At 38.3% G+C, this 27,560-nt stretch overlaps 1 protein-coding gene across 2 annotated transcripts in view; it reads left to right on the top strand.

The window, feature by feature from the left end:
- IMMT (inner membrane mitochondrial protein) overlaps positions 1-27,560 on the top strand; it is a 48,198-nt gene that overhangs the window by 9,422 nt on the left and 11,216 nt on the right. Inside the window, exons 2-10 of one of the 2 annotated variants that reach the window (XM_029231569.1) lie at positions 5,152-5,225; positions 6,077-6,266; positions 11,150-11,261; positions 13,162-13,299; positions 14,295-14,402; positions 18,826-18,962; positions 23,120-23,223; positions 26,118-26,253; positions 26,787-26,916. In XM_029231569.1, coding sequence (XP_029087402.1) covers positions 5,152-5,225; positions 6,077-6,266; positions 11,150-11,261; positions 13,162-13,299; positions 14,295-14,402; positions 18,826-18,962; positions 23,120-23,223; positions 26,118-26,253; positions 26,787-26,916 — 1,129 coding nt within the window. The remainder of the gene's footprint in view (positions 1-5,151; positions 5,226-6,076; positions 6,267-11,149; positions 11,262-13,161; positions 13,300-14,294; positions 14,403-18,825; positions 18,963-23,119; positions 23,224-26,117; positions 26,254-26,786; positions 26,917-27,560) is intronic. The other variant, XM_029231570.1, reaches the window with a different exon arrangement.

Here is a 27,560-nt window from a genome sequence, read left to right on the forward strand (position 1 = left end):
ATTAGGAGGTTCTTGGGGTCTCCTGAGCTTGCGAGGTTCTGGGGAAGTGGCAAGGTTCTAGAAAAGCATGTGAGCTGTGAAATATGGCAGTTTTGGAAAATACAGTCTGTCACAATTAATAAATGAAAACCAAAAAACCGCACAATTGTTCATCATCAGAGGATAACTGGATAAAAGGATAAAAAGAATCAACCATTTATCCTCCTTTCCTCTGTGACCTGTACTGTTGAGTAATCAAATTGTAGACGGGGGGAAGCATCTCTATAAAATACGTCAAATTATAAATGAAAAATAGAATTAGAGACCACTTTTTGCAACTTCCAATAAGTTAATGGATCTAGACATTGTACATTAGCACAGTTGATAACAGCACAAACAGAGAGGCAAGCAGACGTTGTGTACCTCCCAATGAAAGAAAACACCACCCCCTAAAGTCTTGCCAAAGAGAGTAAACCTGAGTCTGATCAAGTGTCTGGTTCCAGCTCCAGCTTGCAGGAAATACAGAGGACAGGAACGTGTTAAATTGCACCTTGAACAAAATCCAGTCTGTGAAAAATTCTGCAGGTTGAACAAGCAGATTTCTTCAACAGAATAATTACTGGAGGGAACACCTATAGAGTAAAAGACGTATGGATTAATAGACTCAGAAGATATCCATATTTTTTTAATAGGCAAGACTAAATTTTGTATCTAGGGATTCATACGTGGGTGATAAAACCATAAAAAACTTAAGTATTTTGACTCTTAAAGCTCTGTTTGGAATATGAAATGCAACATAGACTATGACGGTAGCCTAATGAATAGGATACTTAAATTTTTTAAACCAGGAGCCACTATTTCAGATAAAAAACCTGTTTATTTGCGTTAGGATACAGTCAATTTTCTTTTTTTTGTACAGAAGTATGAAACTTTTTTTAAATTAATTTTTCGGCTACGTCGGGTCTTCATTGCTGTGCGTGGGCTTTCTCTCGTTGCGGCGAGTGGAGGCTACTCTTTGTTGTGGTGCGCGGGCTTCTCATTGTGGTGCCTTCTCTTGTTGCGGAGCGTGGGCTCTAGGTGTGCGGGCTTCAGTAGTTGCAGTGCGTGGGCTCAGTAGTTGTGGCTCGCGGGCTCTAGAGCACAGGCTCAGTAGTTGTGACACATGGGCTTAATTGCTCCGCGGCATGTGGGATCTTTCTGGATCAGGGATCAGACCCATGCCCCTTGCATTGGCAGGCGGATTCTTAACCACTGCGCCACCAGGGAAGTCCCAAGTGTGAAACCTTTTATTGCTACTGTTTTTTGGTCATAAAAGCTAAATTTTTTCACGTTTTATCCCTTCTTAAATCAGGGTGCATATTACAGTTGGTGCATTTTACAATTGTTTAATTCAAAGCTCAGCTTTCAAAAACAAAAACAGAAGCAAGAATATCCAGAAAAATTCTGAAAAAGAATAGTACTAGAAGAGAGGACTAGCTCTACCAGGTTAAAGCCTAATTCTAAGATGCAGTAGTTAAAACACTGTGGGGTTAGTCTATGAATAGAAGTGTGTGAATAGGTGGAACAGTGGAACAAATTAGGAAATCTAAATGCATCAAGGAATTGAGTATATCTTAAGGTGACATTTCAAATTGTTGGGGAAAAAATGGATTATTCAGTCTATGATTTAGGGACAACTGAATAGACATATAAGAAAAAATAAAGTTGAATTCATGCCGTATGCTTTACACTGGATTCGAAGATTTAAATATAAAAAAAATGAAACCATGAGAGTAAAACCATGGAAGACTTATTTTATCATCGGAGGGTGGCTTTCTACAAATAGGAGAAGACCCGGAAATCATAAAAGATGGACACTTTTGGCTATAAAAGTATCACAAACTGGATAAAACCATTTGCAAGTAGCAGGGACATGGCTAATTTTTCTTCATATGTAAAAAACACTTAGAACATGAAGATGATCAATCTTATTTAAAAGTGGTCAAAGGATACACTCTGATAGTTCATAGAAAAAGAAGTAAAATAGATAATAAATATATTAAAAGATGCACAGTCATAACAAAGGAAACTGTGATTAAAACTGCACTGCAAGGCTGTTGGAGAGGCTGTGGAAACCCCCATCCCCTGCACTGGCAGGCGGACTCTTAACCACTGTGCCACTAGGGATGCCCCTAATACAGCAATATTTACCAACATTTCAGATTTTACTTTTAGGAATACTTTTAGGAATTGACCCCAAATGATGTATGTTTCTCATTGTTTATTATAGTAAAAATTTAAACAAAACCTCAGTCACCATCAAAAAGAGGCTGGTTAAATATATTAAGTGACAACGGTTGGAGGCCAGAGAGAATGAAATGTACCCACCAAACTGAGAGCGTCTTGAGACCAAAACACAAGGCAGGCAGCTCCACATAATCAACAGATCAGTTTATTATAGGGTAACTTACAGGGTGGGATCCGGCAGGCAATGATCCAGAAGCGTTCACAACTGCACTCCGCACGTCTGAGGGGCTATTGGGACGATTTTATAGTTAACCTAGAGTACAGGGGTCCGTGCTTGGGAACAGGACGTGCATTCCTAAGTCAAGATGATTGAGTGGGTAACTGGTCTCATGGGTAGGGGAATACGTCAGCAAAGGTCTTCAATGTTTGGGGACTAACAGAGCATAGAGGCCCCCTGGTCCTAATGATGATTAAACAATATCTATTAACTACAAAGCCTTTGATGACAGAGAAGCGATTTACCACACAGTACCATCCTGGGCAGGGTCTGTGGAAGGACAGGAGGAACTGTATGGGCCTAAGATGGCATCAGTTATGCTAACAGCCGTACAACCAACCATACAGTGGAGTACTGAATCACTCAAATCCAGTAGGAAGATTTTCATGTGCTGATATAGAATGAGCTCAAGTGTATATTGTTGAGTGAACTTTAGTACAGGACTGGGTGTATGTTATGGTATCATTTGTGTAAAGGGGGCGTGCCCGGAATTCTCCGTCACAAAATATCTGAATATATAAGAAACAGGTAGCATTGGTTGCCTGTGGAGAGGGAATCTAAGTTGCTGAAGACAGAAGCATGAGGGAGACTTCACTCTGTATGTAACTAAACATTTTGAATTTTGATTTTCATATTTTAAATTTACTTAATGCTAGGAACTGTAAACTTACAATCACATCAAATATATCTGTCAAAGGGAGGGAAGAGGGGCAGGGTAAGAGTAGAAGATGGATAAAGGAGCAGGTTAAAAAGTATATATTGCTGTGAATTAGGGTGTTCTCAGACTCTAGTGTTGAATTTGGCTCTGTATTCCACAGAATCAAGGATCCATTATTATGTTTGCTGCTTGACGTTCCAATTAGCTAATTGTCCGCCGTTAACAGTGCCTTAATTTTTGACTCAAATACCTTTTTTATACCCATTGAGGTAAAAAAAAATGCTTTCTTAAACAAAACACAACTTTAATGGTTTCCTAATATTTCATCCCTAAGTGAACAAAATGGAGTTGTTGATATATGAAAGTAGATGCAATTCTGTTTGAAATTTCATGCTACCTGCCTTATAGAACAGTAGGAAAACACCCTTTTCTTGTAATTTCAGTTGAGAATTCTACACTAAAGGTAATAATTGAAATACTTTTAAAATACCAATTATAGCTGCTTTACACATTGTAAAACATACAGTTTTTCCTCCCCCAAATGTATTAATATGTTAATTTGATGTTTACCTCTATGTGGGCTTTGGCAAATAGAATGTAAATGCAACCATAATTCTAGAGTAATTTCATGTGCTCTCTGATCATGTGATATATTTTCTTAAAATTTAAGATACTTTTAAAAGGAAGTTTGTGTTTTTCTGTTACTCCTTTAGATGCAGTTTCATCAAGGAACCTAGAGAAAGCATTTTTTTTTTCCCTTGCTGCTGTTTGATTTCCTACTTGGTATAAAGAAAGATTTTATTTCTGGTTACAATAAGTTTGAAATTTCTAATTGATAGCTATGCATGGCCTTAAGTTTATCAAAACCCTCCCCAAATAGTATTTAGATGCCCATTTATTTGTTTTATTTAAGGGATCTACATTTTGTTAAGAAACGTTTGATGTTATGTGCTTTACTTTGATTAAAACAAATCACACAGCATTGTCTTGATCATTTGCTTTTGTGTAAAGGTAGACAACTTATATGGAGATAAGTATTTACATGAACATTTATGACATGAGTAAACTTAGTTTTTTTTCTTAAAACTATTGACTTTTAGTCTAATTATATATTAGGAGAAACCAAAATGAACTTTTAGATTTAGATGAATAAATAAATTTATAAAAAAGAAAACATGGCAAATCGTCTCTAAGAAATACTTAGCATACATAACATTAAAAGTGCTAATTGGCACCCCAGTGTTATAGCAGCAGTATTTACAGTAGCCAAGAGATGGAAGCAACCTAAGTGTCCATCAATAGATGAAGAAGGTGTGTGTGTGTGTATAAAATGGAATACTACTCAGCCATAAACAGGAATGAAATTTTGCCATTTGAGCAACATGGATGGACTCGGAGGGCATTATGCTAAGTGAAATAAATTGGACAAAGACAAGTACTGTATGATATCACTTATACGTGGAATCTAAAAAATACAACAAACTAGTGAAACAGACTCACAGATATAGAGAACAAATCAGTGCTTATCAGTGGGGAGAGGCAAGACAGGGGTAGGGGATTAAGAGATACAAACTGCCATTTGTAAAATAAATAAGCTACAAGGCTATATTGTACAACACAGGAAGTATAGCCAGTATTTTATAATAACTATAAATAGAATATAACCTTTAAAAATTGTGAATCACTGTGTTGTGCACCTGAAACTTATACCGTACACAGCTGTACCTCAATATAAAAAATGCTAATTGGTCATGGTCTCATAGCCCCTGTTTTTTGAAATCTTAAAAGTCGTTTTATATGAGCCTTTGGGGCATAGGAAGCATCACTGTGTTTAAGGGTTTGTAAATATGTTTCATGGTAAGGTAAGTTGGTTTCTGAAAGTAAAATAAATTTTTGTTTAATGAAGACGTTTGTATTTGTAATAAAAGTACTACTACTGAGTCCCCAACCCTGAAGTCCTCCCAGATTCTTATAACTCTATTGGTTGTGGTGTTTTCTCTTTCTTCTCTAGAGTTGTCTTTGTGGGAAGTTTGTACTCCGTCCATTGCGACCATGCCGTAGATACTCCACTCCAGGCAGTTCTCGGTATGTAGCGTGTCTCCCTGTAAATAAATAGGCTTTTAACTGTATGCTGAGGGGTGTGTGTGTGTGTTCGTTCTTTGGATATGAGAATATCTGCATAAAATCTTTTTTATTTAAGGGGTACAAACACTGGAGCTTTGCCATAATATCTTTGGAGCATTATTTATTTGTAGGCGAAAATTTGTCATGGTGCTCCTTTTGGTTCTTTGGTGACTGGATGGCATCCAAGGTAGACCCCCCCACCCCTTTATAGCAAATAGATACACATCCAGAACTCAGCACGTTGGAACTTTAAAAGTATTTGTTCTACTTGACATTTGTTTTATTGTATTTACGGAAATGTTTAAGGGAGAGGACTGTTGAAAATTAGTGATACTTGTTTTTTGGGTTCAAAGGAAGCCTCATGATTTTGAACATGCCAAGGTTTTTGTTTTTTTTTTGAGGTGGACCATTTTTAAAGTCTAGGAAGCATGTGGGATCTTAGCTCCCTGACCAGGGATCAAATCTGCACCCCCTGCATTGGAAGGCGGATTCTTAACCACTGGACTGCCAGGGAAGTCCCTGAACATGCTAAGTTTTAAGTGTTAAAGGGAAGATTGCTTCATTCTTCCTATTCTAGATATTACTGTGTTAAAAACTTATCCGTAAAGAAATATTATTTTTTGTTGTGAACATATTAAAAAACAAATCAGGGAAAGGTGATGTGCAGCTGTGGTGATAAACTGGGCTGCTGTGATCTGAATCAGTGGTAGAGAAATAGAGGCTTGAGGTCTTTGAGACTCTTACATTAGTCTAGGGAAGTAGGTTTAGGAGAGCCAAAAAATAAAAATGTGTTTCCTGTTTCTTTCACTTAGGTGGTCTCCTACCAAAATTGCTGGAGCTGGCATCTTGTTTGTTGGTGGCGGTATCGGTGGCACTATCCTGTATGCCAAATGGGATTCCCATTTCCGGAAAAATGTAGAGAAAACCATACCTTACTCAGACAAACTCTTTGAGATGGTTCTTGGTTCCCCACCGTATACTGTTCCATTGCCAAAGAAGCCGGTAAGAGTTTTAAGCACAATTTCAGTTTATCCTAGAGAATACTTTGAAAAGCAGGTTGTTTTCATCTTGAAAATATTTTGCCGGGTATATGTTTTCATTTTTTTAAAAATTGAAGTAATATTACGTAGAGCTGCATTTTTATCCCTTTGGAGTCCCATAAGTGTTCTCCTTTAGTCCACATCGTATAGAAAATAATTACGTGGCACACAAGGCTAAATGGAAGGGGCAGCTCGGGAAGAAGTAACCCCAGCTGCCCTGTGGATGGAGGGGGTTCTGTGTCAGCCTACAGCATTGCAGCTCTCAAACTCTGACTTAGAAGACTAAAAACATAAACGTAGAATGGCCATGACACAGGACCCACATGTCATAGTTAGTAATGGCTCCTTTTAGATCTCAAAACAGCCACAGAATTTTCAGCTACATGCTGATTCTGTGACGGGAATACCTTCTAGTATTCCTGGAACTTTGTGCATATTCTTCAGTTTCACCCTTTTTCCCCCATTAGGCTTACAGATTTTTTTAAAACATGTTAACATATTTCTTCTTTCAAACGGGTGCTTGAAAAAAATGTATGAAAGAGAGCATGAATTTTTGCTGATTTGGTATTGGATATTTCTTTATGCTGTGAGGCTGGACATGGCTGACCAGTTCTTTATTAGAAACTGGGTAGACGTCTGTTCTCCATTATCTAACATGGTCTCGAGACCAATCCTATGACAGAGTTACTATGTGGAAAAGCAGGTGTCCTCTGACTTCTCTCACCTCCACCCCAAATGACTCAACATGTTCTTGGTCTTCTACAGCATTTATTCTTCCATCTGAACTTTAAAATGTCCACGTGGGCTGAGGGAGGTAGTGTTGCAGCTTCAGTAGTCAAGGAGCAGAATCCTATAGCTTCATTCTAAAGTCCTGGGCCTATTTTAAGCTCCATGACCTGGGAGAAAGAGCTGGAAGCAATTTCAGGAGCACACAGTCAGGCTGAACAGTTCAGAGTAGTGTTCTTTTCTCCCTTGACGTGACTTCAGGTGTCATTCTCAATAGCCTTGGCCTCTTCTTGCCCCACTTTCCCTACCCTGCTGAACATTGCCACTTGTGAACTTTGCATGTCTGTACTCCACCACCTCAAAACTTGCGCTCTTCCTGATTTGCTTTTTATGTATTAAAGATTGTACCACGCTGTCAAGTAGCTCAGTTAGAATTCTTGGATTCATCTTCACAGCTGCCCATATTTTGTAGCTATCCTATCTTTTTTTTTTTTTAATGTCATTCATTTCTTTTTTTTTAATTAATTCATTTATTTATTTAATTTATTTTTGGCTGCATTGGGTCTTCGTAGCTGTGCGTGGGCTTTCTCTGCTTGCGGCAAGTGGGGGCTACTCTTCGTTGTGGTGCGGGCTTCTCATTGCAGTGGCTTCTCTTGTTGTGGAGCACGGGCTGTAGGTGCGTGGCCTTCAGTAGTTGTGGCTCGCGGGCTGTAGAGCGCAGGCTCAGTAGTTTTGGCACACGGGCTCAGTTGCTCCGCGGCATGTGGGATCTTCCTGGACCAGGGCTCAAACCTGTGTCCCCTGCATTGGCAGGCGGGTTCTCAACCTCTGCGCCACCAGGGAAGTCCTAGCTATCCTATCTTGTTAGATCTCTAATGTTTATTCTTTTTCTTTCCACCATCTTTATCTCATTTCTGACCTTTATCACGTTGTATTTAAATTAGCCCTGTTCCTCTCCCCTGACACACAGCCTTTCCCACTTCCTCCCAGTCTCCAACTCCCCAGTCTCTCTTCCTAACATGATCTAGGCCATCCTTATATCAGTATCAGAGAATCTTCTAGAATAAGTGCTGTGATGTTTCCATGATATTTTCATCATATCACTTAATCAAGAACTTTGATTCCTATTGTTTTAAAGACAGAAGAGAGATTGTCTCATGTTCTGAATAAGGAAAGTGAAGCCAGGAGCGGTTAAATGTTAACCTAGGAGCTGGCTGTTGGTTCCTTTATTTCTGTAGTTATGACTTTTGCTGGTTCTTAGGTTGACATTTAGTACCCTTGGCATTCTGGCTCTCATTTACATTTCCAGTCTTATCTCTGTATGGTCCTGCTCATAAATACTTAGTTTCATACTTGTTTACCTTACAAATATGCCTTGTGCTTTTCATTCATTCATTTACTCAAATGTCAATCAAGTGCTTATTATGTACCAGGCATTCTTCCAAGGTCCTTGGTAAACTAGAGAACTAAAGAATGATCCTTTCCATATGTACAACTCTTCTCATGTTTGTCTTCTACTCAGAGTGACTTCCTTTCTTTTGTCTTTCAGTGTTCTCTTCAAGGCCTGCATCCTTTACTACACAGCTGAATTCCAATAGCAATTAATGTTTTTATTTTTTAATTTGTACCATTTATTCAGCACTCTATACTGTTGTGCTTTCTTACAAACTTGTTTCTTTTAGAAACTATGCATTTTATTTCATGGTAACCCTTTTAGTGTCAACATGGTTATTTATGCATAGACAATAAATACTGAGAGAAGATAAACCTAAAATCTTTTTGATGGACATAGAATAAGACCTGTCTAAATGGTGACAAATGTTATGTTCCTGGATGGGATGTAATATAAAAATGTCATTTCTCTTAAATATATGCATTTCTCTCAAATCTCTCTTAAATATGTATATATTTGAGAGAAATAATGTTTTTATGATGTGTGTGTATGTATACATAAGTACACACACAGACATCTAATATGAATTCTAATTGATTTTTCCAGAGGGTGAAGAACCAGACAAGATGATTTTAAAGTTCATGTGGAGGAATAAGTAATGTATAAGACTAGTCAAGGACATTTTTAAAAAGTGTTGGGGTAGGGGGTCAGAGGTCACTTGCTTTTCCAGATACTGACTGTTATAATCCTACTTTCATCAAACAATAAGGTTTTGACATAGGAATAGAAATTAGAGGAACAGAACAACGGAGTCTGGAAATAGATCGTATTTATACACAAACACATACACACACATTTGTTGTGAGAAGTGTGAGTTGCCAGAACCTTATGTGAAAGTGGTAATATCTTAAAAATATACAAGCCCTCTGACCCAGCACTCCCTCTTCTGGCAACTATCCTGCAGACATCACACTCTAGTGCTTTTCAGTTGTCTGTGGACAAGAATGCTTAACAAAAATCAGGAGACAACTTGAATGTCCATAAGTAGGGGAGTAATTGACCAAATTATGGGATTTGCCACTCCATTAGGATATACAATTAAATTAGGATATTATTCAACTAAAAAGAATTTCTTGACCAGAAGCAAATGTCCGTAATATGTTGTTAAATGAAAAAAAGGTTACATGATAATTTGTATAATATAAAATTAACTATTTTAGTTTGTTTCAAGAAATGAAAAATTGTACATATATACCTGAGCTCATGGGTGGAAGGATAGATTTCAGGGCATTAGCAGTGGCTCCCTGAGAGTGCTGGAAGGAGCAATGAAGGGGCAAAAACTAAAACAATGATGTATCTTGATGCATGTTATTTTGCTTGTTATATAGTGAGCATGCATTTCATGAGTTAAAAAATAACAAAATTTTAATAATAAGAAAATGGATATATTTCTGATTTCTGGTAGTGACAAAATCCAGAACCATTTCTATTATGTTTGAGTAGACATCTTAGGGATATCTGAGTCCCATTGCCAAGTTCTGGCAAAAAGGGGGACAACATAGGTGGTGAATGAAAATATTTCTGTTACTCAGTAATTTTCTGTGGCACATCACCTGGCAGTCCTATTAATGAGTGGTGCCTTAAACTTAAGGCAGGTGGTTATTGAAAAAGAGAAAAACAGGCATTACTCACAATTAGATCATATATCTTAGTGTGCAGGTACGGGAATCTTGGAGATTAAAGAGAAAAAAGATGAATTTTCATTTTTACTTAGAGCCTTCTAAAAAAACATTTGTTTTTAACTGAATTTATTTAGAAGACACCATAACTGGATTTAGAATGTGAATGGAAATAGCCTTCTCAGTGTTGTATATATAAAAGGAATGGTGTTTAAAGGGAAGGTCATATATCATGTACTTTATTAGTTGCCCTAAGAGAAGTCTTTGTTACTATTAAAATATAGACTAGTCATTTGGAATGACATTTTTGGACTGCGTTTTTCTAGTACAATGGCTTCTCTTACTATGGTTAATAAAATACATTGTTTTGGCACATATATACAATGGAATATTACTCAGCCATAAAAAGAAACGAAATTGAATTATTTGTAGTGAGGTGGATGGACCTAGAGTCTGTCATACATGGTGAAGTAAGTCAGAAAGAGAGAAACAAATACCGTATGCTAACACATATATATGGAATCTTAAAAAAAAAAATGGTTCTGATCAACCTAGGGGCAGGACAGGAATAAAGACGCAGACGTAGAGAATGGACTTGAGAACCCAGGGAGGGGGAAGGGTAAGCTGGGACGAAGTGAGAGAGTGGCATGGACATATATACACTAGCAAATGTAAAATAGATAGCTAGTGGGAAGCAGCCACATAGCACAGGGAGATCAGCTCGGTGCTTTGTGACCATCTAGAGGGGTGGGATAGGGAGGGGTGGGAGGGAGACGCAAGAGGGAGGAGATATGGGGATATATGTATATGCATAGCTGATTCACTTTGTCATACAGCGAAAACTAACACACCATTGTAAAGCAATTATACTCCAATAAAGAAGCTTAAAAAAATTAAAAAATAAAATACATTGTTGTAAATTGTTGATACCTTTATTATGTTAAAAGCCTGAAAAACTTGACTTTTAAAATGATACAAGATACTTTGTGCTGCCTGTTTTTAAGAACACTGTCATATCTGAAATGTTAAATGTTTTTCATTTCCAAGATTCAGTCTGGTCCACTAAAAACCTCTAGTGTATCTGAGGCAATGAAAGAATCTAAACAGCCTGCTTCACAACTCCAAAAACAAAAGGGAGACACTTCAGCTTCAACGACAGGTACCTATATTTAGAATCATTCTTTTAAAATTATAGGTAAATGAATTGTTTTAATGTATTTGTACCCATGGTCAAGAGGGGGGCCCGTCCCCATGAAGGACTCTTCCCTCACCTTGGGAGGGAGTATTCTCACCTGTCATCTTGGCTCTCCTTTTAAGGGTTGAGTGGGATATGAAATTGGGCTTTATTGTGAACAGCTACTAAGTAATGGTAACAAGAATTGTCTTGCCTTCAGCACACTTATTTTTCTGTTTCTTTTTCCTTTTCTCTGACTCCTAGCTTTCCCTCTCTTTAGATTTTAAGATTTGTTCTCTTTCCACACCTCTTTTTTCTGCCTGTTCACCAGCTCTTTCTTCTCTCTTCTTTCTTAGTGATGAAGTGTCTTGATCTAGTTTTGATCTGCAGATTTTTTCCCCTTGATGATTGTAATCCCACACTAATTTATAGCAGTGCCTAGTCCTAACCTGGTCTGCATGCATTTGAATTTATTATGTTTCTCCTTTCACTTCTGTCCTTGATTAAATCACCTGACTTTCACTCAGTAAATACTGAGTATCTACTGTGTGCCAAGTGCTGGGTGTCTTTTAGGCACTGGGGTTATAGCAGTGAACAAAACAGTAAAAACAAACACACAAATGCTGTGAAGATTCCTTAGTGGGATGAGGGGAGGGAAGTCGCATATAAACATACAAGTAAATTATGTATAGGATGTCATACAGTGATAAGTGTGGGAGGGAATATTGCAATTTTGAATGGAGTGGGTAAGAAAAGTTTCCTCTGGAAGGTGTCATTTGGGCAGAGACTAGAAAGAGATGAGGGAGTCAGTCATGTAAAGGGCTGGTGGGGAAGAGCATCCAGGCAGGATTAGCTAGTGCAAAGGCTTGGCGTATTCTAGCAAGGAGCAAATGAAACCGGGGTAGAGTAAGAGGAGAATAATAGCAATAGTAGAGAGGGAGCAGAAAGCCTATAGTGGCAGTCTTTGGAGGCCATCATAAGAGTTTTGTTTTCTAGTCTGAATAAGATGGGAAGTTGTTGGGAGGATTATGAGCCGGGGTTGATAGCTGACTTTTTTTTTTTTTTTTTGATAGCTGACTTTTAATAAGATTACTGGCTATTGTGGAGAATAGATAAAGGAACCACGGACAGAGCAAGGAGACCAGTTAATGGGCCTTGTGATAATCCAACTTTAACTCTTAAATGGGACCTTCAGTTTATTTAAAATTTTTTTTCTCCATTTTGTTGCTCCCCACCCCACCATCTATTCCACCTTCAGAATTACTCATTTCTCTTCCATCAACACTTTTATTTATAATTTATAAGCTCTTGATTTTTCAACCTTCTTTTCTTTAAAAATATGTCTATGAAGTAATTTTTTTAACCGAGTCCTGTCCTTTACTCACTCACCATCTAAACTGTGAACTTGTCTTCTTTGTGTTTAAAATTGCCATCCTGTTCTTGCCCACACCTCTTTCACCTCTGCCACTCTTCGGAGCAATTAAAAAATAGTTTTTGGTTACTTTCTTTTATCTACCTTCTTCATTACAGGCTCTTTTCTCATTTGTTGTTATTTTTCCATGTTATGTAAATCTTATGTCCCCTTCTCATGTCAAGATTTAGTACCATTTAGTACTGTTATTAGAAGGCTTGCCTGAGAATAATGGTTAAAATGCAGGTGGATGCTGACCAGACTGTCTTCTCTTGTGCTTTCCCAGCCATTGCTCATTGTGTGGGGGTTTGTGCAGTGGACAGCGCCCCTGACTGTGTGTTTGAGTAGTGGCAGCACATGTGTTTGTGTCTTTAAGGAGTCAGATGTGAAGTGGGAGGTAGTAGTAGTGGATTCCTATGTGTTTCTCTGTTAACCCAGGAAACTGTAAATACCGTGTGTAACATGTATTTATAGCACCGACAGAGGCAGCTCAAATTATTTCTGCGGCAGGTGACACACTGTCCGTCCCAGCGCCTTTGGTTCAGCATGAGGAATCTACAGAAACTGATCACCCTGAAACTGGTGAAGGAAAACCCAAGCCTGCAACTTCAGGTAGTTAAATTATCTGTATTTGTGGTTATGTAAATGATATGCTCATCAGAACTATGCAATGTCTAGGCATTCCCTAAATTTCAAAGTCTGAATAAATCTTTGAAAACAAGGGGTTTAAGAGCTGACCCTTTATTTATTTATTTATTTTTAACATCTTTATTGGGGTATAATTGCTTTACAATGGTGAGTTAGTTTCTGCTTTATAACAAAGTGAATCAGTTATACATATACATATGTTCCCATATCTCTTCCCTCTTGCGTCTCCCTCCCTCCCACCTTCCCTATCCCACCCCTCCAGGCGGTCACAAAGCACCGAGCTGATATCCCTGTGCTATGCGGCTGCTTCCCACTAGCTATCTACCTTACGTTTGGTAGTGTATATATGTCCATGCCTCTCTCTCGCCCTGTCACAGCTCACCCTTCCCCCTCCCCATATCCTCAAGTCCGTTCTCCAGTAGGTCTGTGTCTTTATTTCTGTCTTACCCCTAGGTTCTTCATGACATTTTTTTTTCCTTAAATTCCATATATATGTGTTAGCATACGGTATTTGTCTTTCTCTTTCTGACTTACTTGACTCCGTATGACAGACTCTAGGTCCATCCACCTCACTACAAATAACTCAATTACACTTCTTTTTATGGCTGAGTAATATTCCATTGTATATACGTGCCACATCTTCTTTATCCATTCATCCGATGATGGGCGCTTAGGTTGTCTCCATCTCCGGGCTATCGTAAATAGAGCTGCAATGAACATTTTGGTACATGACGCTTTTTGAATTATGGTTTTCTCAGGGTATATGCCCAGTAGTGGGATTGCTGAGAGCTGACCCTTTATTTCTTCATGTTGGAATCATCGAGTGATGATGTGGTTTTAGAATCTTTATCACAAAAATGCCCTCAAGTTGATACATCTGGCAAGCACAAATAATGGTGTTTTTATGTCCCCATTAGCTGTTGAAATTCTGTGCTGAAATTTGATTGCCTTTCATTTAGTTTTACTGCAAGAGGAAGCATCCTCAACTTCTGTAAGGGAGCGGCCACCTGAAGAAGTTGCAGCTCGGCTTGCGCAACAGGAGAAGCAAGAACAAGTTAAGATTGAGTGTATGTAAACCTGACGCTTCTTAAGTACTTGGGTCATCTCTCTCGGTTGCTCTCTTCTTTAGCTGTCACACAAGTTTCTCATCCATCAGCTCTTTGTGGTTTCTTTAGTGGTGTTGCTCTGTTCACCATCTTTATTTCATCATTTGTGTTCTTGCCATCTTAAACTTTTACCCAGGTGACAAGGGCTATTCTAATACACATAAGTTCAAGTGATTCACGTACTTTGTCCTTTTGTTTTTATCATGGTTAGTGCTGAAGATTCTTTATACTCTGTGGAACACAAATTATTTATGTTTTGGCCACTTGCCTAAGAGTCTTCTAACTGTTACACTCATGCATTTATTTGTGCAGGTTGGAATGGCTCCTACTCTGGTTTATTACCTGGCCTCTGGACTCAGCCTGGCCGCCCCCTTATCTGACATCATTGGGGGATGGAATGTTCCACACATTGCTAGTTTCCACCTAACCGAAGCATATTCCTTTTTAAGTTTCAATTTTACATTAGGTTTTTTGATGGCTTAAAGAAAGATGTTAGTGGGACTTCCTGGCGGTCCAGTGGTTAGGACTCTGCACCAAGGGCCCAGGTGTGATCCCTGGTCGGGGAACTAAGAGCCCGCCTGCCACAGGGCCAAATAAAACACAGATATTAGTTACCTAAAAATGTATTTTCCTGTCTTAAACGAGGTACCTGGAACATAATTTATTGTACTGTGCTATAATATATTGATGTCCCTGGAGGTAGTGTGCATGTAGCTTTTTGCTGGACCAAGAGATGTTAGTTTTAAATTCTTAGGACAGCTGTTTATAGTTTTTCAGTTTTTTTGTTTTTTGTCTCCATCACATTTTTCTGTTTGTTTTTTTTTTGTCTTGAGTGGTTCTTGTTTTCCTTCAACTTGCTGGCTCTGTCCTACTCCTAGGAGGCAAGTTTGTTAGAATTGTGTACAGAGTAGAAGGGCCAGAATGAGCACAGATGTAGGGCATTCGTTTGATTACTTGGATTTGGTTTTTGGTCTTAGCTGTGTGGGTTTATTTTGGGGCGCTTTATTCTGTTCCATTGATCCATATGTCTCTTTTTCTTTCAGTACCACACTGTTTTGATTACTGAGCTTTGTAGTGTCGCCTGAAGTCTGGGAGGGATATCTTTCCAACTTTGTTCTTTTTCCTCAGGATTGTTTTGGCAATTCTGGGTCTTTTCTGGTTCCATATAAATTTTAGGATTATTTGTTGTAGTTCTGTGAATAATGTCATGGGTATTTTGGTAGGGATTGCATTAAATCTGTAGATTGCTTTGAGTACTGTGGACATTTTAACAATATTAATTCTTCCAGTCTAAGAACATGGGATATCTTTCCATTTCTTAGAATCATCTTCAGTTTCCTTTATCAGTGTATCGGTTTTTCACCTCCTTGGTTAGGTTTAGTTGTAGGTATTTTATTTTATTTTTTGGTGTGACTTTAAGTGGGAATTGTTTCTTTACTTTCTCTCTGATGTTTCATTGTTAGTGTAAAGAAATGCAACAGATTTCTTTATATTAATCTTGTATCCTGTCACCTTGCTGAATTCATTTATCAGTTCTACTAGTTTTTGTGTGGAATCTTTAGGGTTTTCTATATAGAGTGTCATGTCATCTGCATATAATGACAATTTTACCTCTTCCCTTCCAATTTGGATCCTTTTTATTTCTTTTTCTTGTCTGATTCCTGTGGCTAGGACTATCCAGTACTATGTTGAATAGAAGTGGTGAGAGTGGGCATCCTTGTCTTGTTCCACAATTTAGTGGGAAGGCTTTCAGCTTTTCACTGTTGAGTATTATATTGGCTGTGGGTTTGCCATAAATGGCTTTTATTACTATGTTCTCCCACATTGGTGAGAGTTTTTATCATGAAGGGGTGTCGAATTTTATCAAATGCTTTTTCTGCATCTATCGAGATGATCATGTGGTTTTTGTCGCTGTGGTGTATCACAGTGATAGATTTGCATATGTTGAACCATCCTTGTGACCCTGGAATGAATCCAACTTGATCATGGTATATGATCCTTTTTATATGTTGTTGTATTCAGTTTGGTAATATTTTGTTGACGATTTTGACATCTCCATTCATCAAAGATATTGGCCTGTAATTTCCCTTTTTTTTTTGTAGTGTATTTGTCTGGTTTTGGTATCAGGGTGATATTGGCTTATAGATTGACCTTGGGAGTGTTCCCTCCTCTTCAGTCTTTTGGAAGAATTTGAGAAGGATAGGTATAAGTTCTTTGTATATTGTTGTAGAATTCCCCATTGAAGCCATCTGATCCTGGATTTTTGTTTGCAGGGAATTTTTTTAAAGTATAGATTCTATTTCACTTCTAGTGATTGGTCTGTACAAATTATGTTTCTTCTTGATTCAGTTTTGGCAGGCTGTATGTTTCTAGAAACTTGTCCATTTCTTCAAGGTTGTCCACTTTGTTGGCATATAACTGTTCATAGTATTTTCTTCTTAATGATTTCTTTTGTATTTCTGTGGTATTAGATGTTATTTCTCCTCTTTCATTTCTTATTTTGTTTATTTGGGTCCTCTCTTCTTCTTGGTGAGCCTGGATAGAGGTTTGTCGATTTTGTTTACACTTTTAAAAAACCAGCTCCTGCTTTGATTTTTTTTCTATTTTTTTAATCTCTGTGTTATTTATTTCATCTCTAATCTTTATTATATCCTTCCTCCTGCTGAATTTAGGTTTTGTTCTTCTTTTTCTAATTCTTTTAGGTGGTAGGTTAGGTTATTTATTTGAGTTTTATTTATTTGTTTTAGAGGAAGGCCTTTATTGCTATGAATGTCCCTCTTAGGACTGCTTTTGTTGCCTCCCATAGATTTTTGTATGGTTGTGTTTTCATTGTTGTTTGTCTCGAGGTATTTTTTGATTTCTCTTTGATTTCCTTGTTGACCTATTATTGGTTTTTTAGTAGCATGTTGTTTAGTCCCTATGTAATAGGTTTTTCCTCGTTTTTCTTTCTGTGGTTGATTTCTAGTTTCATGCCTTTATGGTCGGAAAAGATGCTTGAAATAATTACTATCTTTAATTACTTATCCTCAATTTCTTGGGCTTGTTTTGTGTCCTAGTATGTCGTCTGTCCTAGAGAATGTTCCATGCACGCTTGAAAAAAATGTGTGTTCTGGTTTTTTGGATGTAGTGTCGCTGTAGATAGCAATTAAGTCTAACTGTTTTATTGTGTCATTTGGGATCTCTTTTGCCTTGTTGATGTTTTGTCTGAAAGACCTGTTGATGTCAGTCTCCTACTATTAATGTATTCCCATCAGTTTCTCCCTTTATGTCTGTTAGTATTTGTTTTATGTGTTTAGATGCTCCTATATTGAGTGCACATAAGTTAATGAGTGTAATATCCTCTTCTTGTATGGATCATTTTATCATTATATAGTGTCCATCTTTGTCTTTCTTTGTCTTTCTCCATGGCCTTTATTTTAAAATGTATTTTTTCTGGTCTGAGTATTGCTGCCCCTGCTTTTTTATTGCTTGCATTTGCATGAAATATCTTTTTCCATCCTCTCACTTTCAGTCTGTGTGTGTCTTTCACCCTAATGTGGGTCTTTTGTAGGCAGCATATTGTAGGTTCTTGTTTTATTATCTAATCTGCCACTCTGTGTCTTTTGATTGGAGCATTTAGTCTATTGACATTTAAGGTAATTATTGATAGGCATGTATTTTTTGCCATTTAAAGTCTTGTTATCCAGTTAATGTCTTCTTTGTTCCTTTCTTCTTCTTTTTGTTCTTCCTTTTGGGGTTTGATGGTTTTCATTTGTATTATGCTTGAATTCCTTTCTTTTCGGTTTTTGTGAATCTGTAGCGTGTTTTGATTTGTGGTTACCCTTGTTTTCAAGTGTGTTAACCCGTTGCTATATCTGCTTGCTTTAGACTGGTAGTCATATAAGCTCAAACACATTGTAAAAGATCTACATTTTCTTATTCCCCTCCTCCACATTTTGTGATTTTGATGTCCTATTTTATATCTTCATGTTTATCCTTTTGCTGTTCACTGTAGTTATAATCGCTTTCACAAAATTTTTCTGATTGTTTCTTAAACTGTATGCTGGCTTATTTAAGTGATCTTCAATCTTTTTGTATATTTGCCTTTCCTATTGCGATTTTCCCTTTCACACAGAAAACCCAAAACATGTTTTATTTTGAAAAAATTCAGATATACATAAAAGTAAAAATAGTGTAATGAACCCACATAGATTCACCATCTGGATTCAGTAATTATTAATATTTTATCATACTTTTAAGTGAAATTTTGATTCACTAAATCTGTATTTTGTTTGTTTTGAGGGGGAAATGCAGTGTAGGACTCAACAGGTGAAGAGGGAAAGATTAAAGTCATTTGGCAGCAGGGATCTAGTTTTTAACTTTTTTTTTTTTTTTTTAACTTCAGCACTAGCCAAGAGCTTAGAAGATGCTCTGAGCCAGACTGCTTGCATTACTCAGCAGGCTATTGTGGCTCAGAATGCTGCGGTCCAGGCTGTCACTGCCCACGCCAACATACTGAAAACAGCCATGGACGATTCTGAGGTGGGCCAAAGAACGTTAGACACGATTTCTTCCTTCTAAGTTGGGCTTTCTCTCACTAAGTGAAAACGAACTAGAATGGTTGTCTTTTTAGAAAAACAAACAAAAATGAAAAAAAAATTTCAGGTGTTCTTTTTAATGAATTTTATAAATGGTGCTTTATCTCACAACGGTGATATGATATAAGAATTAGTTCAGATGTGCTTTCATATCTTAATAGTGCTTGAATGTATTTGTTGTTTGCCTATTTTCTTTTGCTTTAAAATCGCCAGCCATTTTTTAAAATAAACTTTTTTGTGTGAGATACTTTTAGATTGACACACAGTTAAAAGAATAATACAGAGATCCCAGGTACCCCAAAACACCAGCTACTTTAAATGCTTATATGTTGATTATTTAACTTACATTGGACACTTCACAGAATAAAGTAATTACACTAATTAAAATGTAATACTGGGACTTGGGGCTTCCCTGGTGGCGCAGTAGTTAAGAACCCGCCTGCTAGTGCAGGAGACCCGGGTTCAAGCCCTGGTCCGGGAAGATCCCACATGCCATGGAGCAACTAAGCCCATGCGCAACAACTACTGAGCCTGCACTCTAGAGCCCGTGAGCCACAACTACTGAGCCCATGTGCCACAACTACTGAAACCCATCTGCCTAGAGCCCGTGCTCCCAGCGAAAGAATCCACCACAGCGAGAAGCCCGCATACCACAACAAAGAGTAGCCCCCACTTGCTGCAACTAGAGAAAGACTGTGCACAGCAGCGAAGGCCCAGTACAGCCAAAAATAAATAGATAAATATATTTAAAAAAATGTAATACTGGGACTCAATAAATTTCCTTTATAGTTACATTCAGTTATTCAGTATATAAAAATGTATCTTGACACCAAGTCATTTAAAGAATAAAATGAAATAGAGAACCTATAAATCTCAGGAATCAGGATCATGCATGATCCGTAAAGTTACTTTGCCACCATGACTGTGGTTTTTAAAAAATTTAAATACACTTCAGATTGCTTTAGTTGTATGTACGTGCATCACAAAGGAGTTAAATTAGAGCTCTGATGCAAACAGTCAAGAAACTACAACCTTTGAAAAATTAAAAGAAAATTCTGTTTTGTTCAAAGTCCACGAGAAAAATTTAAATCTTAGTCAGAGTTCAGTCAGGAAAGTAGAAACCACACAGGAAATATTTACTATGCTGGTTATACACATGTATGGAGAAGGCTGGAAGTTGCATGATATCAGGAAGTTGAGTTCAAACCCAAGTAGGTTCTTTCAGAAGGACAGTGATTAGAAGCTTTAGATGTCCATGATACTGCTTTGGTGGAGGTCTGCATAAGAGGGTATTTCCTCTTCCTACTGAACACATAACGTAGTGCATGTGGATTAGACAGTATGAGATCGTTTACAATAAAGATGTTACAACTAAAGGATACTTTATAGCAGCACAGTTAACCAGATTAGGGAATATTAGCTGGTGTTAACAAAGTAATCAGAAAAACGTATTGAACACAAGTTTTGAAGTGTTAAAAATTGATCCCAACTCTGTTTCTTGTAGTAAAAGAAGCTGTAGGTGCACATGGGCTTGTTCTATAATATATACTGAGTTAATTTCTCAAAGCATTGTTTGTAAACAGTTGGACCAGGCTTGATCGTAGGGGAATCCGATGTCTGTTTTACAGGACAGCTTATCCTTGGACCTCTATAAACAGGAATACCTTTAACAGAGGGAGACACATTTTGGCCCCCAGATATGTCATTGACATTTACATGATTCATGAGTCTGTTTGGGTTAGTTATGAAGAGTTATCTTAATACAATACCAGGGTCTTATAACAGCATATGATAAAGTCTTGGAAAATTTTTTATACAGGATACTGATATGGCCCAAACCAGCAACATTTTTTGATGTATTTTATTTTGCAAGATGGCTAAAGTGGCAGTTCACTGAGTCTTCAACTAGATTATCCACACCATGAAATTAATTGGTTTTGTCACTTTGCAACAATCTATGTAGAACATAAAAATTAGAAAAGTGAGATACAAAGATAGAAAAGAAGTACCAAGTATTTCTTCTAAAAGCAGGGGTTCTTAATCTAGAGTTGGGTCTGTGGATAGAATTCAGGGGCTCGCTGAACTTGGATGTAAAACATCTTTATTTTCCCTAGCCTCAAAAGCTTTTCTTCAGTTACGAATAGTGACAACAAAAGCAGTAGTGTTAGTATAGTAGTATCCATAACTTTATTACCAAGAGAAAGCATAGGTATTTTCATATTACGTTATGGTACTTGCAGATCTCTTGAAATATCATTTATGCCCATCACTACTTCTGGATTAGGGTATTTATTAGTTCTACTACTAGATCTTGGTTTCTATTTCATAAAATTTAAAAAATGTATATTTTATGACCATATTTCAATGTAATTGGGCTTCTCTGCAATCTAATAGTTTCATTTTAAGCATTTAAAAATGTTACCCCGAGAGGCTTCCTCAGACTGCCACAGTGGTCCGGTGGCAGGGTTAATCCTGCCTTAAGGAACTTGGTTGTTTAAACTTTCCATTGATAATGGATGTACCTTTAAAATTGAGATCACACTAGATGTCAGTAGGAACATAATGTGGAGAATTGCTTGTGAATGACCCAAACCAGAGGCATTACTTTTGCTGAGCCCTATTCCCCTTAAAGTAGCAGGCTTAGGGCTGCAGAGGCAAAACCACTTCTGTTTCTAACAAGGGAAGATACGGGTTGGGCATCCAAGACCCAGGACACCACACTGAGATTGCACTCATGTTTTAGGTGTGCAGCAGCCCCTGTAGTGGCTCTCTTTGGGCGACTTGAAATATAATTATTGAACCAATTCAGTCGTGTTTTTCTTTGATAAAAAATATTTCATTCTTCGGTAATTTAGTATGTTCCTATTCCTCTCTAAGGTCCTAGCGTAGTATATAGTTACCTGTCAGTATCTGCAGGGGATTGGTTTCAGGACCCACCACGGATTCCAAAATTCACGGGTGCTCAAGTCCTGTAGTTGGCCCTCCTGCATCTGTGGATTCAGCCAACTGCAGATTGTGTCGTACTGTGTTGAAAGAAATCTTTGTATAAGCGGACCCATGCAGTTTAAACCTGTGTTGTTAAAAGGTCAACTGTACTTTGAAGAGAAGCCATAAGGTGGTTTTTGCTTCATATCTACACATAATATACTACTTTAAACTATATGTACTTGGCAAAAGAAAAGGGAGGGGAAAATGTCATTTAAAATAGTTAATAACTAATTTTAAAAATAGTTTTAAAGAGTTGAAACAGTTCCAAATAGCATTCTGCTCATTGTTTATATGATGCAAAGTGAGAGGGGGATGCAAGCTGGACTCGCCTACGCCACGCCTTCAGTGACCGGCTTTCTTGTGCCTCTCTTGTGTGAGCATCTTGCTGCACTGTGATTATAGTGTTAGAGGTGGTTTTTGGTTTTGGTATGATGTATCCCCTAAGTATTAGCCAACTCTGCTCAGTTGAAGAAGTGGCAGTCAGTTCCAGTGCTGGAGCAAAACATGTTAGACCTGCCTAAGGAATTTGCAAGGGAGATATATATATAAAGATAAAATTCACATTCTGTAGAAGTCAGGTCAGGGTGGAGTGGGGTTCTTGACAGTAGTTGATTTTCTCCTTAAAAATTATGGAGGGTCATTCTTTAGGGTAATGTTTTTGAAGGAGTAAGGACCCTACAAATGGGTAAACTTTCTACTTATTCTTACTGTGATTTCAGTAGACCTGCAAATAAGAAAAGTTTAAGCACCGGTGCTTCATTGAAGAATGATTTAATCAACAAACAATTCATGACAAGTTATTGTTCTTACTAATCTTTTCTGCTTCATATCTCCTTTTGAGACTCTGATAAAAAAATATCATGTCTCCTTAGAGAATGCTTGTGCGCTGGAGCACAGTCTTTTACAGTTTTGGTGTGGGTGGTTGACGGGAGACGGTTCATGGATTTCTTTGAGCCTGTCCGTGAACATTAGATTAAGAGTTCCTCTTCCGGAGAAATAGTGTATATAACTTTTTACCTTTGACTTTTATGTCACTGCTTTCTGCATTTAGTCATGTTATTGTGACAGTAATAGCAGTTATTCGTGTTTACATAATTAAAACTTTTTGTTTAGATTGCAGGTGACAAGAAGTCAGCTCAGTGGCGCACAGTGGAGGGTGCATTGAAGGAACGCAGAAAGGCAGTAGATGAGGCTGCCGATGCCCTTCTCAAAGCCAAGTAATTACTCATGGACTGTAACAAGTAATTAGGGCCTCCTGGTGGCTTTCTTTGTACTGTCTGCATAGGAAGAGGAGGCAGAGAAACCCTTCCCTCCCCTCTCCGCCTGTACTGTATTGGTGATAGTAGCACGGAAGCTTAAAAGGGAGAGAGGGAATAAAATATTGATACATAACCCAGCCAAAATAAACTTGGCAGAAGCCTATATAAAAGATCTTGTATAAAAATCAAGTTTTTCTTTGGGTTATTATTGAGGTGATATGTGTTCTACAGATTGACTGAGGCTCTGCCATCATTTCAAGATGTTTCTGGGATGTCTTGAGCAGTTTTATCAGAAATTAAAGAGTATGTCACAGTCTCTTTGCCTTAACTACCAAAGTAGTTAGCGTATAATGAGTCTAGTTTTATGCCACTTGACCTTTCCTGGAAGTTGGCTAAAACTAGGATCAAGCAAGCAAACCAGGTACAAGATCAACCTCTGACAATGGGAACCTACATTTGAATAAAGGGCTCTCATCAACATGATGGAATTATTATTGGGTGGGCCAAGAAGTGCCTTCGGTTTTTTAAGTAAAAATGAAAAACATATTTTTCATTTTCTCGAAGAACTTTATTGAACAGTGTTTTCACCCTTTTGTTCCACTGCCTTCCTGCCATTTTTCAGGCAACTTCATAATTCCATCTTCCCGAAACTTTTTATCTTCTTGAGCAAAGAGCTGTTCCAGGTGCCTTTTACAGTCTTCCCGGGAATTGAAATTTTTTCCATTAAAAGAATTATGTAGGGCTTCCCTGGTGACGCAGTGGTTGAGAGTCCACCTGCCGATGCAGGGGACATGGGTTCGTGCCCCGGTCCGGGAAGATCCCACATGCCGCGGAGCGGCTGGGTCCGTGAGCCATGGCCGCTGAGCCTGTGCGTCCGGAGCCTGTGATCCGCAATGGGAGAGGCCACAACAGTGAGAAGCCCGCATACCACAAAAAAAAAAAAAAAAAAAAAAAGAATTATGTAAAGACCAAAATAAATGAAAATCCAAAGGTGCAGTCAGTGTGCGGTGAATACGGTGGATGAATCAGAACTTCCCAGCCAAGCTGTAACAGTTTTTGCCTGGGCATCAAACATGCAGTCTTGGGTTATCCTGATGGAAGATTACGCGTTTTCTTTTGACTAATTCTGGACGCTTTTCGTCGAGTGCCGCTTTCAGTTGGTCTGATTTGCAGCAGTACTTGTTGGAATTAATCGTTTGGTTTTCCGGAAGGAGCTCATAATAGAGGAGTCCCACCATAAACACATCACCTTCTTTGGATGAAGACCAGCCTTTGGTGTGGTTGGTGGTGGTGTATTTCTCTTGCCCCATGATCTCTTCCATTCCACATTATTGTACAGTATCCACTTTTCATTGCCCATTACAAATTTGTTTTAAAAATGGAATGTTTTCATTACATTTCAGTAGAGAATCGCAGGCGGAAATACGGTCAAGAAGGTTTTTTTCCGCTTAACTTACGTGGAACACAAACATCAAAGCGATTCACATGACCAGGCTGGGGCAAATGATTTTCAATGCTTGATTTGGATATTTTGAGTATGTCGGCTATCTCCCATGTGGTGTAACATAGATTGTTCTCAGTTATTGTTTCGATTTGATCGCTATCGACTTCAGCTGGTCTACCTGACCATGGACATCGTCCAGGAAGAAATCTCCAGCACGAAACTTCGCAGACCACTTTTGACACGTTCGATCAGTCACAGTGCCTTCTCCATACACTGCACAAATCTTTTTGTGCGTTTCAGTTGCTTTTTTACCTTTCTTGAAATAAAGTGTAATATGCCGAAAATGTTGCTTTTTTTCTTCAACCTTCCATATTAAAATGGCCACACAAAAAATTCACCAATTTTGATAATTCTTTTTTTTTGCGCGGGCCTCTCACTGTTGTGGCCTCTCTCGTTGCGGAGCACAGGCTCCGGACACGCAGGCCCAGCGGCCATGGCTCACGGGCCCAGCCGCTCCGTGGCATGTGGGATCCTCCCGGACCGGGGCACAAACCCGCGTCCCCTGCATCGGCAGGCGGACTCCCAACCACTGCGCCACCAGGGAAGCCCTGATAATTCTTTTTTTTAATGCGTGCTGATACGACAGCTGTCACATACAATCTAACAAAATTGTTTAAGTGCTACTAAAGCCATCTTACGGAAAAAACTGAACAAACCTTTTGGCCCACCTAATCAATATTTGTCATTCAAAATTTTGCTGTCTTAACAAAATATTTAGAGAAAGAGAAGCCTTCTAATAAAGCCAGCATATCTTTTAGGAGATTGAAGGCATTATGCTCACATCAGTAGACCATGAGTCAGGGCTCTGAGTTCTGTGTTTTGTGGTTGGGTAGACCATAGTCCATCCAGCCTGAATCGTGAGGGCTCCTGAAGACCCATCTATTTGCTTAGTGAGCTCTTAGGCCTCCTCCCTTGCCTTTGCTTTCCTCAAGCTCTCATTGGCAGGGGAGTCAACCTAATCCTTGCAAAAGCTGCCATTTATTGAGTGCTCCTGATGTAGCAGGCCCCGTGCAAGTTACTTAGCATGAATTACCTCTACTCCCTGTATAAGGGTGAGCAGCAAAGGAGAGGCCGGTCTGGGAGCTGAATCCAAGTCTCTCTGGTTCTGAAGCCTGTGTGTTTTCCTGTACACCATGCTACTCGTCCGGTTCACTCTATAAATCTAGCTTCTCACCAAGGTGTTTTCAGTTGTTGGTGAGGAAGGGTTCTCTGCCTGTTGACTGGAGAATCATTGAGTAGTTTTTTCCAAATTAAATTTTTCATAGACTTAACAAATTGTTTGTCATATTCTTTAATAAAGTTGATAAGGACTAATACTAAACCTTTGTTTTGTTTTATTGGTTTCCAGAGAAGAGTTAGAGAAGATGAAAAGTGTAATTGAAAATGCAAAGAAAGAAGAGGTTGCTGGGGCCAAATCTTATGTAACTGCTGCAGAGGGGAAACTCCACAACTTGATAGTTGATCTGGATAATGTGGTCCAAAAGGTGTGTTTCTTAGATCTTGTACAAGTGTTTTTTATTTTTAAATGTAATTGTTTTGTCAAAGGATTTTTAAGAATTCCGGAATGTAGTAAGATTCCTATCATCTTTCTCCCTTTTCCCTTGAAAAGAATATTAGTTGTAACTAATTTTAAAAACTTGCTTTGGACACAAAGTGGATTCTTCAGTATTGTTGATACTTTTTATAATAGGTAAACATTTGCTCATGGTCATTACCATTTATGGAAATTTCACAAGTCTGCATTTGTGATGTGTATGGGTAATTTCCCGTGACCCAGAGAAAGAGGGACAGGGGCACAGTGAGATGGGACAGGGCCTGTCCATGGCATCTGAATAGAATTAGAAGGAAACAAAGACAAGACTTACGTTCCTTTTTCTGAGCTTGAGATTTCTTTCTATATATTGCTTATATATTCACAACCAAATGTAAATAAATAAATGACTATGACTTAGAGTATTTTGGAATGTTTATGGTACTTTTTGTTCACTTTAACCATATACCCCTTGTATCTGTTCAGGTTAAAGCAGCTCAGTCTGAGGCTAAGGTTGTGTCTCAGTATCATGAGCTGGTAGTCCAAGCCCGGGATGACTTTAAACGAGAACTGGACAGTATTACTCCGGAAGTCTTGCCAGGGTGGAAAGGGATGAGTAAGTACAACTGAAGTGTTGGTACTTTCCCTTTTTTTTTTTTTTTTTTTTTAACAACTGATCAACTGATCTAAACTTGCTTCGGCTCCATTCTCTAGTCTAAACCCCTCTGGCATGCATATCTCATCTGAGATTTCAACATTTTATTTTCAGTCACACCTGTGACAGGTGACACACCTGGTTTAGCCATGGTGGACACAAGTTCCAGCCAGTGTAATTTGGAATCTAAGTGAGTGAAGTGACATAACCTTGACTCTGTTAGCATATTATATATATGTAAAATTATTCAAAACCTTTGTGACTTTAAAAATATTCATAATGAATTACTTAAGGCACACCTTATGACTGCTTTGTGACAACACTGTGGTTGAGAACTCACCCAGGGGTGCTGGGTGGAAAGGAAATCTGTGTGGCCTTCAACTTGCAAATAGCTCAGACTGCATGGAACTTTGATGGCTCAACAATTACACGTTGTAACTGCAGGGAATAGTCACATTTCCTTGAAGCTCTGTGAGAGTAATAAGAATCACGGAGATTACCAGGCTCAACAAAATCAAAATAGTACTTCTTAAATGCCAGCGTCTGTTAGAAACTGAACATCAGGTAGCACCTGAAGAACTGGCATTATAGACCTCTCTGGGGTG

This window comes from Monodon monoceros, unplaced genomic scaffold, assembly GCF_005190385.1.
Source record: "Monodon monoceros isolate NGI ecotype Baffin Bay Population unplaced genomic scaffold, NGI_Narwhal_1 Super_Scaffold_19, whole genome shotgun sequence".
Lineage (NCBI taxonomy): Eukaryota > Metazoa > Chordata > Mammalia > Artiodactyla > Monodontidae > Monodon > Monodon monoceros.